This window comes from Branchiostoma floridae, chromosome 3 (genome assembly GCF_000003815.2).
Source record: "Branchiostoma floridae strain S238N-H82 chromosome 3, Bfl_VNyyK, whole genome shotgun sequence".
In the NCBI taxonomy this organism is placed as follows: Eukaryota; Metazoa; Chordata; class Leptocardii; order Amphioxiformes; family Branchiostomatidae; genus Branchiostoma; species Branchiostoma floridae.
The window spans coordinates 17360185-17374036 of record NC_049981.1 but is presented as its reverse complement, the minus strand read 5'-3'; the positions used below and the strand labels follow the sequence as shown (position 1 = coordinate 17374036).

Here is a 13852-nt window from a genome sequence, read left to right as displayed (position 1 = left end):
GTGACATGAAAGCAATGGTGGTCGAAAATAGGCTACTGTGCATGTTTAGCTGCCTGAAGGAACACCATATCGGCACACTCAACACACCGATTATCCATCTAGAATCAATGTTCCTCAAAATGGTTCCTTGCAGTCAACTGTGCAAATAGCTTCAAACTGCTCGCAAATGCCATTAAGAAAATGTATGAAAACCTTTAAAGCTTCATGTTTTCAAATCTGAGTGATACATTTTGTGCCAAGCCAAGAGGCATTTATCTATGAAATGGAGGTAGAATTTATTGGATAGCAGTGCAATTTTAGAACATTTTCTGCTGACTAAAATTTGTCTAAAAGCACCAATTATTGGGTACAGCATCGTTCAAGGTATGGCCGGATCGGTTGTTTTTACCTCGTGTGGATTTACACCATTTGATTGGGCAATGTTTCTTGGCGTCTTAGACATGACAAGAAAACTGCGGCATAACTGTATTACAGTGTGTTGATATCAATGCCAACTTTTATGGTATATGTAAAGAGTCGTACACTCTTTGTTGTTCTGTGCTAGTAAAATCCATTTGGAACAGGATTTTGACTGCAGGTTTTAACACATCTTGGGCTTATCAAAACCGGGACATTGTAAGGGCGAATTTGCAACATCGCCCTTCAGCCACCCATCGGAGACGAAGGACGTTACATACAAAACTTGTCCGGTGCCACCTGTTATAACAAACTGCATGTAACGTTCCTTTTTGTCACAATGACTGCAAGGACAAAAATTGGGGTAACTCCGAATGGTCTCCGAATATTTTCTGTGCTAGAATTACAGCTTTAGAACCCCTTCCTTTATTCGATGCGATATTTATGACCTCCCAGTAGCTCAGTTACTCTCATGAATCTTGAGACCTACAAGCGACCGATTTGACGACTTATGTCAAACCCACAAAATGGACCCAATAAATCTGTCTATATGTAGGAGAGGGTTTGCTGAAAATGTACCCTTCAGCCTACTGCCTGGCTGAAGTACCTACTTATGACAATCATAATACTAGACGATTTACCACTGACTAGAGGTGGAACATCTAAAAGCATGATCTTAATGTGTTTGCTATGTGTAGCATGGTAACAAAAACAGAATGGTTCCGAACTGATTCTAACTGAAATTATTATTGTCCTATTTGACACATATTTAAATGAACCATCTCACTTTTTTTTAGCATTGCAAGCTCTGTAAAGAACACTGACAGGTCTTCAACTAAATGGAAACTAAATCTTTTATTTCTGGGATTTTTTTTCAGATCAATAATGTGTTTCACCATATTCATGATATTCAAACGCACGGGATACGTACTTTATGTGCTATATGTTAGAATTGCATTTAAATCAATCTTCTTAAATTTCTAAGAATCATAACCTCAATGAAAAAAAGAAAGGTCGTTATGACAAAAATTAAGCGTTCTTCAAATCAAGAAATTTCACTCACTGGACGGAAGGGTCTTTATCACATGCGTAGTTAGCATGCAGCTAATGTTCCAGGGTTGTGGTTCCAGGGAGCAATGCTACACAGGAGTAAATGCTCACTGAGTGAGATTCCGGGAATACAGGGTTGGATCTCCTTTCAGGCAAGATGGATCAGCGCAATTTTCACAGTAATGAGCCGGGAATTCTCCTTCATTGCTCCAAACGTACTTTGGCATTCGCAAACTCCAGATGCTTTATCGCCTCTATTTGTGTTTTCATTACAAGGGGATTAATCATAACCACTTAAAATTAGACAGAATAAAGAAGAATGAAACTCACAGTGGGAGTCAAATCCCATTCATTGTGACTGAATACGTTTAACTTTATGAATAAAATGGAAAGAGACTGAATTGGCAATATCTCAACGATAAGGCCTTGTCTCGGGGGAAATCACTTCCAAAGGCAAGTAGCCTACGTGAACGGGGTTTATATTGAGCCTTAATTGAACGTTGATGGGGGAATTTCTGGTGGATGTCGTCTGGTAAGATTACTCTTGTGGTCCTTCGATTTCAGATACATCCATAACAAGCGTAAATGACCACAGGGGAATCTTGTTACCAAAGCGACAGCAGGATTGTATAATAGGCCTTCGGCCAACTTGTCTGGTTCTCATAATTTTTTATATGTATGGTTAGTCGTCTGATTAGCTTTAAATCCTTACTTAATCAGACTAGAAATAACCAAAGCGGTATCATCCATCATACAATCGCGTTAATCTGTAATGTTAACGAGGTAATGTGAATATAGCTAAAATGGGAGTGATATTATATGTACAGAACTGACGTTGCTAAAAATGCAGTTGCAATATCTATTTATTTTTGCCAATGCTACATTGCTTATCATAATAACTTACCCGCGTTTTTGTCGGACACGCATGGGACCAACGGTAGCGAGTCCCGTGCTTTAGAAAGCGCCCTGAAAACGTTTAAGATCCAACCACACCTGATTTCTTTCTCCAAAAGTTGATCTTTCTTGATCACTTTCTCTGGTGGTATTGCGAGTGATCTTCAGCCCCTACTCATCTCTGCGAAACAATCTTTTACAGACTTGTAGGCACCCTTGGCGCACAGATAGTCTCCCGAGACGGAACTACCAAAGATTCAAACCACCTTTGACCTACCATTGACGATACGTGGACTTAGCTGAGCTTGAGCGATTGGCTGACAACACTATGTGTGCTATTTTACTCAATCTTCCGCTGGTATTGAAACAGGTTTTAACCTTTGCTGCTGCAAGGTTAAAAGTATGAGAATCTAAGATGATGGGAACGCAAGGGAAATCTAACGTACTGAGCAAAATCTTTGAGGATTCAACTTTGACAAAACAAAAAGGAGGGTGAACTCGCCCCATTTTTGGTTGCTATGTAGTCTGCTTTTCTACAAGATCATTGAAGACCCGATTGCTTACCCTGACATGTGACGTAAGTAACGGGTCAAATTTGTAGGAAGTTGGTATCGGCCCCCGTTCCTGAATGACAATGGTCGATGTGTTGCAACAAAGTTAAATGTACTTATATTTTTTGCATGCTAATGCTGGAACCATATGAAGCATATGCGTTTAGCATTTTACCAGTATCTCATTATAGCTATATCCTTCTTCAATGGTGGTTGACATGAAATATTTTACATTGAAATATTAATGTGCTATTGTACACGGAATTCAGTGCTTAAAACAAATGGATGAATGAAGTTAAAACTTTATTCATCCATTTGTTATAAGCACTGATTAAAATCATAAGAAAATAAAATAAAAATCCATCGACGTTTCAAGGGAGACATTAAATGCTCTAATCAAAAGCCTGAGAATGATGTGCTGAAATACTAAAACCATCATATTCGAATAGGTGTTCATTGAATTGGCCCTAATCTTATGATCTTGAAGGATAGTTATGTGTAGTTAATTAGGAGAATATTTCTGAAATACGTGCTTTGAAGGGTTTGCTGTTACATTGACAAGGCCAAAAGGCACGGGTTCAATGCAGGACCAGGAGATTTAGATGGATTAACGTCAACGGATTTACTCGAGCTCTAATGAAACGTAATACTGAATGTTATCTAAAGCCCTCTGTACAATGAAACATGCTATCTCATTAGACTATATCCAACTGTGTACGTGTGTGTTCATGTACTAATCAATCAATCATTCTTTTGAAAATTTTCAGGACACATCACAAAAATCAATGATAATCTATTTACGCTATCGCTCCAGAAAATAGACCATCCAATGAGATTTACGTAGATTATAGAAGATCCTGGCTTTTTGTGAAGATGCAACAAGGCCAAAGCCCCATACTTAAGGCAGCATTCTGTTTAGCTCGGACACAAATATAGAGAGTTAAACCATGGATAACACCGACATCAACTTTTAGTAAACTACAATTCAACTGATAGTTATTGAAAATATCAAGCAAGGAATTGCCCATCATATGTAAGATCACTTTGACCCAATTTATCTAAATAAAGTTTTTGAAAAACAGGTCAACTTAATCATTTGCATTGGCTGATCGGTATGTAACAGGTTTGCTATCTTTAATCATTGTGATCAGAAATATCTAGCCTCGAAATCATTGTCAGAGTCAACATCATTGTCACTACGTATGGTAGGGCCGCGAGGTATTTCCGTCTGCCAAGTGCAGCATGTCAAAAACAAATGATCGAATGGCAGCATGCCGAATCGATTCTGCCAAAGTGCAAGTCTTGCAGGTACAGGGAAATAACGTTGGGGAATATGGAAATGTGCATTGGCGGCTGGGTTGATGACATAGTACATCTGGATTACATGTTGCGCGCAGGGGAATGGGGCTCTGGCACCAGTGTGATGTGTATGTCACAACGTTGCCAATGATCAAAACCTTTTAGGATGTGTCCATTGGGTCACCCACCTAATGTTGCAATGAAAATGATCATATCAGTCATTGACAAAAGGGAACTGTTTTCATTAACACATGTTTAGAAAACTCATATATTGTCATATCGTTACGTGGCGTGACGTTTTGGGTAGAAAGTAAATCGGCTTCTCCCGGATTTTCTGTACTAATTAGAATGTAGGAGGATGTAGATTTAGCTAATGTCCGGTCAACAAAATGCACGAGGAACATACATTTCTTGTAATATGTCTAAGGTGGAAGAAATTCCGTAATATCTACCTTAAACTAAAAATAAATCATATACCTACCACGATGTGAAGTGGCTTCATTATAGATGCTTCATGGTTTATCTCGCATTGATGATTTACTTCAGATGAAGAGAAATGTGGTTACATCTTTCAGTTTCAATCCGTAATCCAAGATGTTGGTTATCAACTTTGCCGAATACGAATATTTATATTTCAGCCATACCATATATGGTATGGTGAAATATATTGTATTCGTAATGTTTCTTTCTTTCTTTCTTTCTTTCTTTCTCCTGTCAAATCTTCAAAGCGATTCATCTCCGTCGTTCCGTGACCGAATGACCTGAAATTTGGCACAAGGGTAGAGTGGGTCAATACCGAGGTGCTGTTTTCTCATTTTTTTCATATCTGCCTCTAAAATGATTTTATTGAAGTTTAAAGGTCATGTTTTGACCAAAACGGTATATTGTGGCCCCCTGTTCCCTTGAATTACAATGGAATGACCTTAAATTTGGTGTAGATAGGCATTAGATAGTTGGTAAAATGATCCAAGTAAAATTTTGGGCATAAACTACTTTAAAATGCTTAATTTCAGCGCTTTTCTGAGGGGAAATTGGTTTTCTTTCGGCTTCCTGCCGTGAACTCCAGTGACCCCAGAGCCCACACGTGCCAGGTGCCAGCGGTCTGGGGGGAGCGAGAGATAATTACTTTATGGACGCCAGCCAATCAGCGACGAGAAAGGCGAATGCTAGTTAATATTCATAAGCGGGGCCTTGCAATCCCGTATATACACAAACAGATGCATATTACAGCCTTACAGTGGCCATATGGTCCCCTTTGCCGGGTTTGAAATTGTAGTTTGCGAGGATTTGGAGTTCAGACAGGGTCATTTGAGCGGTAGCGGACGGTACGCGTGCATTGAACGTTAGTGTCGATGAATTTACCAACATTCCGCATGGCACTATCAATCATTTTCGGCAGATTTGGACAGGGAAAATTGGACGGCTTGCGTTTAGTTTTGATACGTAAGTTTGACAGTGGCGAGAATGCATGTATTTTTCCCCGAACAAATGTAGGTACTTCTAGTGTTGTTGTTGTTCTTTTTTGACGTAAACTTTGTACATTCAAATTGTAAGTAACTTTAAACTGCCAGAGTTTGAGCCCAATAAAACACTCTCAATACCAGAGTATCACCACTGACCTCCGAAAAGAAACCCCCGAACAAAGTAGAAACACCTATCCTCCAGGTCTCGTATTCGTAATGTTTCTTTCTCCTGTCAAATCTTCAAATCGATTCAACTCCGTCGTTCCTGGACCGAATTACTTGAAATTTGGTACAAGGGTAGAGTGGGTCAATACCCAGGTGCTGTTTCTCATTTTTTTTCATATCTTCCTTTAAAATGATTTTATTTATGTTTTTTGCAATTTTTATGTACATTTTGCCCCCCTGTCCCCTGCTGTTACAGCCGAATGACCTAAAATTTGGTACAGAGGTGCCTTGATCATATGCCCACAAAATTCCAAAAACAATTTTGGCATACGGTACAGCAAAATGCTTAATTTTGGCATTTTTTGCCATTTTTTGCCCCAGAAATGACATTTTTGGCTCCTATACCCCCATTTTACAACCAAATGACCTGAAATTTGGTATAGGAGTGCCGTCTACATATGCGCACATGAATTCATTGGCATACGGTACAACAAAATGCTTAATTTTGGAATTTTTTGGCCATTGTTTGACCAAAAACGTACGCTTTTGGCTCCTGTTCCCTGGTCTTGTAACCAAATGACCTACATTTTGGTAAATAGGTGCACTAGATATTCATTCAAATGACCCATGTATAATTTCTGGCATAAACCACTTCAAAATGATATATTTGGGTACTTTTTTAGTAATTCTCCACTGGCCAGAGGGTCAACGACCTCAAGGTCGTTGACCTCTCCCACCTGAAGACAGCATGTGCACATGTCTATATATACTAGTAACTTGATTAAAGAGGCAACCAATCACGTAGCCTGAGTCAACATCCCGAAGGGGATTGGCAGCCAATCAGTGAGCCCGGTGTTATCTGGACGAGTCCATTCTGGCACGGAGGGGGTACATATTTTTTAAATTCATCTTTGGACTGTTGATTATATAATGTCTCTCAATGGGAGTATTTTTGAACTGGACTATTTTGCAATTTTACATGGGGTGTACTGGAAGAGTCCATTCTTGCGTGGAGGGGGGCATTTTTTAAAAATTTGTTTATAGACTTTGGTGATTTGATATGTCAAAGTGTTTCAGTCACGAGTGTGGTTATTTTTTGACTGGTCAACTTTGCAATTTTACATAGGTTGTGCTAAAAGAGTCGATCCTTACATGGGGGGATTTTTAAAATCCATTTTTGGGACTTTGGTGATTACGTCCAAGTCCAATTTTAGCGGATGTATTTTTGGACTGCACCACTTTACATAGGGGCATCGCAAAAAGAGTCCATTCTTGCATGGGGATGTTTTAAAATTTAGTTTTAGAAAGGTGATAATTCAATCTTCCATTTTTAGTGGAAGTGTTTTTGGACTGGTCTATTTTACCTTTTCATGCCTTTTTTGCTTAGTTCAACCTTGACCATGTTTTCAGTGAGAGTATTTCTGGACTGGTCTATTGTGCAAATTCACATGGGGTGCACTGGAAGAGTCCATTCTTGCACTAGGAATGTTGTAAGATTCATTTTAGGGTGTCATTAAGTGTCATTAGTGGAAGTGACTTTTAAACAAAAGTGTTCGATTCCTGCACATGGGTGATTTTGGTATAGTCTGATGTTGCATGGGGAGGGAGATGGCTGAAATATGCTGCATTTGCTCTCAAGCAAATGTCGGCCTTTCTAGTCAACTTTTTATTAGACATTCCGACTAAATGCAGAGCTCAGCCGCAGCGGGAGGCATCACTCACCGTAGACTACAAATGTACCGCTAGGATTATTGATTGCCACATTTGTCATTATGTTATGCGAGTCAAGCAATAATTCACCCTTCACAGAAAGCTTGTAATAATTGGTGGCTCCCCTGGCTAGGGTGATGAGAACTTGTAGCCTTCATTAACCGTAAAGTGTCCATGCTGAGCCTTTAAACTACAAAATGATAATATAAATTTTGCTAAAGTGTAGTATACTTTTTAGAATTAAAAAAAAATTGCTAATTAGAAAATGACTTTGGTATCAAATATGACAGACGTCCATTTGTTGTATGTATGTAGACTTGAACTATTAGTGTTTGCTGGGACATTTGGTTGAATAACAAATATCAAGTACGCTTGACTATTTTTGAATAGCTGGAAGTATTGCTCGCTAGAAAGTCTATTTATTGCTAAGTACTGCCATTCACTGGAAATTTATACCAAGAACGTGTAGAAAATATTCATAAGATAGTATTAAGAAAGTTTTATGATGCCCTGAAAACATTGAACAAGGGTAGCATCCCAGACCCTGACAGTTGAGGGCAAAACGCGTAACGACGACCTGAGTCGAGTCAACCATAAAGGTATTTGCATATCCCCTCTTCGTGCCCATCAGCGACAATATGTTTCATGGCACTAAAAAAAATTAGTGGAAACCTAAGGCGTACTGAAGTATAGCAATGTTGTCCATCGATAACATGCAATTATATCAATTTCACGTTGATGAAACAAAATTGTTTAGTGACTAACGATACTAATCCCCGTGACATTTTCCAATTAACCTGTCTATTTTAATAGTAGTTATATTCTGAGGGTCAGAATATCTTTTAAAGCGCCTAACAACCCTTGAGGGTCCGATGCAAATACGGACACCAGCATAGTCCATGACGTAGCGACAACATTCTATTGCCGTATTGGTGCCTGAGGATGGCAATATCCCTTATGGTATATTAAAGGAAAAAAAAAACTAAATGTACGTACGGGTTGGTATTTTTGCAAAAATGGACGAAAAGGCCACACTGAAATGACAAACGTATGTATTATAATTGCACATGTATGATTATCAGTGCATTAGCAAATTTAAAATTTCGGGTACAACCGTTAACCAAATAACGGCTAGATAGTGAACTAATAGTTTAACAGACAAAAAAGACTAAGTTTAAAGTCTAACAAGACCCTTATTCGGGCCCCGCTGGCGTCAGTTGTAATCTTCATATTGATGTCTGGATGGTGTCCTTCAACTCCTCGTGGACTGTCTGTAAGGATTTGTAGGTACATCCATAGGTCAAATATTGGGGTCTGGAGTAATGGCTGTAACGAAAAGGTGTTTTGGGTAGGTCCCTTGGGAGGATCATGTGACGGTATGGTACGGAGATGGGAGTCTCTATAGGGCTGGCGGGAATGCATCCGCGTCTAAAAACTCTCCACTATGCTGCTGCCCCTACCCCCGAACAGCGACATGCTCTGTTTTAACTGTTATGTTGTTAAAATACTAAAACCTGTGTTTACGTACCGAAGTGTATAGCTTTCTCGGTGCTATTGGTATAAGATGAATAGTCCTTTGACTTATCTACAGACGTAGACAAACATGTCCATGTATTATTACTAATAAAGATTTGGATATAGTTCTGTTATTTCCATCCAATACTATAAAACTTAGGGGCTAAAAAAAACTTCACATGAATTACTTGAATTAGCGACAAAACATATCATGTCCATATCACAATGTGAATCCATTTCCAACATTCCTAACTTTCAATTATTCTGACTTTAAAAATTTATTTAGAAAACGGGGATTTACCCTCGAAATCACCTACTAGGAATATTTGGCTTCAGGAATCTTCTTCTATTAATATTTGACTTGAGGTATCACCTATTAGGAATATTTGACTTTGGGAATCACCTTCTTGGAAATTATCCCCATGGACTCCATATCCCCAGGTACTAGGTCAACATCAAATCAGTTGAATTTTGTGTGGTAGAATTTACCGAAGCGTAACCTTTGTCTGCATGACATTTTAGACAGAGCAAACTGGATTCCCTGTGTCCTTTCCGAAGGTCAGTGCAGGCATAATGCTGAAAGTCGCTGTCTGTTCTTCAATGAATGGAGTTCCCTCAAAGGATACGGGCGCTATTGATGTAGAATTGCATGGAGGAGTTTCAAGATATTGCAATACAATTACAAAGCATTAAGGTCATTATGAAAATAAGGTTTTCAAGGGTAATGTATGTCTTTTTGGAATATGTGTGTACTTTTCTGCAGTTCATAGTCGCATAAAATCGACGTTAATCATTCTAGGGGTGCATTATTTACCGTTAGGAAGCTGTGAAACGTGAGCAATACTCAAGCCAGTATTCATACAATACTTGGAAAAAGGTACAGGTGACATGTTGGTTATTTCATTTATACGGACAGCCAGGAACTACTTGTCCGTCCGACCATCAATCACAGATGCCCAAAGGTCAACGTAAGCGTTTCGAATAACATAGAGTGCGGAGTGGAGAACGCTAACGTTACAGGGATTTTAACATTTTACAAAGCTTTGTGTCAGGTTTATGCAGGTATTATGATAACGAAAATGATTCCCTGGATGACTTTTCCTCCAAAGGAGATCATTTGCTCTTTTTTAGATGCCGGGGTAAATGTTTGAAAGAGCTGGAATGACAAATGACCAAATTGCCAAAAACGCTGTACAGTTGTAACTTCTATGCATTTGTGTTCTTAATTGTTTTCATCCGCATGACATCGGTGACTTCAGAAAGTGTGCTTGTCGCAACACTGCACTTATATGTAGGCGTGCAATGGCATCACTTCCATATGATTTGTTTTGACGTAGATGCACGCTACATTATATAAATTTGACACGTAACTATATCATATGGCTGCACTCCATCACCATAAACAGGCCTTCTGAAGCTCAATTACTTACACTTTTCATCTCATTACTCCTCTAAAACAATGCGTTTCACCTAAGCCAGCCATACGTGTTGATAACATAATACACAGCGAAGGAGACCTTACTATTTATCTCCTCTAAAGAAAAGCACAACAATTCATCAACAACCGTCTCTCAAAGGGCAAAGCTGGCTAAATTGATATCAATATAAAATAATCAAAGTGTGCAGACAGTTCTTGACTGATAGCCCAATTGGATTTATTTTCTCCAATTACCTGAATGACGTTGCCGTAGATGAAGCCCTTCCCCCAGCCCACACGGGCTGCCTGTCTCCATTAGTGGTAATAGCATCTAACAGGGTACCCTTCTGTCGTGATGGCGGGGCACTAAACCACTTCATTCTAAAGATATAGCAGCAATCCATGCATTCGAATTTCGTGTTGATCTTTTGCAGTTACTTTGCGGTTAAACAACAATACACAGGGAACCATTGCAAATAACTGAGCCTTCCAATTACAGTCGATGAATTAGTGAATAGTTTATTCAGAGTTACTTTACTTTGTGAATGACTAAATAACAAATAACTTTGTGAATGACTGAATAACAAATTTACAACCAAATATTCTCTGGAGCCAACGTTTTCATGGACGTCTGTCATCTTCTTCGTGACAATAGTGATCTGTTCACTTTTTACTGCAGCCTACAATGAATTAAAAAAGGAAGGTATAGGATTCTGCTGCATATGGTACAGTTGATAGATAATATTTGAACAAATGGAACAAAGTCTGCTTTTCAGCCGTTTGTTTAGTGCTAAATTTAGTATAGAGGATTACACAACAAGCCTTATGCAATTATGTTCTATTATTTGTATGCAAAAAAACTGCCGGTATCTACATATATTGGTTGTCTAGTGTCTTTTACACAGGTGCTTCGTCTTTATCAATTGCCTATAGCTAGTCGAACAGCCTTGGCTGAATGCGTGTCACATTGAGAAGCCAATAAGTGAGTTATTGATACCGTCTGCATTTACCAGAATCCACTATCAAATAATGCGCCAAATGGTCGTTTATATACTTCTGGAATATATGGTCTAGACATCCAACTGCTGGAACAGACGGAGGAAAGTCAATACGCCTTATCGTTGCAGCTGAAAATTTATCTATATATATGCTGACTCAACACTCAAGTTTGGAATAACCTACAGCAAACTGTTGTGGATATCTCCCCATATCACCAGCGCCACCAACAATAAAGCAAGAGATTGACATTTTACAAAACATTTTACCATTATAACAGACAGAAAGCTTGACATTGAAATTTGAAGTTTTGAAGATTTCTTTATTCTAGGAACACCAACCAAATTAAAGCCACTCGTTTGATTTGCCTATTTCTCTATGCAATAGTGCAGAAAACGTTGCCATCGATCGAGACTGTGGTTCAAAGATAATGCCAGTTCGCCATATGCTTCAGCGAAGTATGCATAACTCAACATCGTTTACCTGACATGGTTTATGGTGAAGGTATTAGCGTGGAATGTTTCATACGATTATTTTCTGACAGGTGCAGGAGTTATGGCAGATGGAGTCGTATTGCCCGGGTGGCAAAAGCTATGCTACGTAAATCATATTATCGAATTCCAATGTCTGTATCGTGACAGTTGATCTTATCTCCATCGTGTCTGTCCATTTTAGTGGGTTGTGCTGATATGTCACAGAAGGGACTCTACTTTCAATATCCTCATCCATATGTCTTCTCCAGATCTCTTTCTCTTTCTGTCTCAATACTTATATTGTTTCTAACTCTATGTATTCTCTCTCTTTTTCTGTATATATATACACACACGGACATTTATATATAGAGAGAAATTTATAGATAGAAAGAGAGATAGATTACCAAAAACAATGTAGCAGTTTGAAGGGTATTCGTTTTGTTTGCATTAGAAAGATTTATCATTGATTACGCCTTTTAACCCAATTCTTTTAATGAGGAGAGTTACCACAGGCTGTCGTCTTTACCGTATGGTCGTGTGTTAAAGAATATATGGTTCGTGTCACTGCTGTACCACTAGCAATTCTCATTCTGTCTTATCGTTAGGCATCGTCTATACAAGCAGAAAAAATCATCTAATAGGTTGTAATATGAGGTGCTAAGATATTTGGCAGTTACATATTGCCTTATTACTTCATATGTACATTGAATACTAATGATTAGATGGGAGAATGTGCCAAAAAATCAGATACTAGTGACTTGTAATACATTGTTATATGGTGTATGAAAAGATGACCCTGCAATGGCCTGATTGGTAGACAAGAAATTGTGTCACGCCTGTCAAATAGATTGAATTAAAGGTCAAAATAATCCATTACTGTAGTTATCAACATTGCTAACTTTGGTAAGTAAGGTTTTGTTCTTATCTGAAAGACTTAGAAGAAGTTATCAATTTGATTGTCGTTCCACAACGTCCATATCTTAAGTAGATTTGATATTCATGGATTATTTTGGTTTCCTAGACGGATGATCGTGTCTGGACTGAAGCCTACCGGTGCCCGCCACGTCTTCCCCTGCATGGACGACCCAGCGATGAAAGCCACCTTTGACGTCATAATTGAGCATCCATCAGGTAAATCTGCCTCTATTGACCAATTGTTGTCAGGATATACCAACAAGGTCAACCCTGTATGTCAAAGCAGTCACTCGCAGATAATTTCAGTTTAAGTCGGAAAGGGAAAGCAGCTCTCTTCACTTAGACAGGAAAATCTCCTGATAACAAGGCATCTTCCACTGGCCTCTGATAAATTGTACTTGAATTTATGTAAGAGCTGTGGAGACTACATAACGTTTCAAGTTTACAGTATTTTAGATGAGTGCAATGGCCGTTCAATCTCGACTTGTAGACTTTTGCTCTAATGCTTTGCCAAAGTCAAACAGCAGGAACATCGATTGGCCGATGAGGTTTGCGTGTTCTAAATGCATTTTCGACAACAACGCTTGCGGTCTTCTCTCGATCATCGAGCGTTTTAAGAGGTTGGCTCACTTTCGACTCACGTCTAAGACGATGGATAGAATTTGGGGTGAAAATATGATATAGTGATTTTTCGATTGGTGACTTCCTGGTGATCAACAAGTACAGTCAAACCTATTCGGCTGTCTGACAGGATCTAAATGGTTGTAGCCCTTCCAGCAGAGTGTTATAAGAGTAAATTTAACCGTGGATCTTGTAGTCTAGACGAGGAATCGTTATATATCTCTAAACAGTCTTCAACTACATCACACAAACTTTGAGCCATGGTCATATTTATAATACATGTCTAAGACATCACACATAATTTTATAATCATCCAAACATCAGTTGTGATTTTCTACATTATTTTTGCTATTTTTTAAGAAATGATTTTCTACTTTCACTGTGATC

The 13852-nt window shown here is 38.7% G+C and overlaps 1 protein-coding gene across 1 annotated transcript in view; it reads left to right on the top strand.

The window, feature by feature from the left end:
• Positions 1–13852, top strand: part of LOC118412679 (aminopeptidase N-like) — a 36969-nt gene that overhangs the window by 12849 nt on the left and 10268 nt on the right. The window contains exon 2 of the mRNA XM_035815693.1: positions 12951–13060. Coding sequence (XP_035671586.1) covers positions 12951–13060 — 110 coding nt within the window. The remainder of the gene's footprint in view (positions 1–12950; positions 13061–13852) is intronic.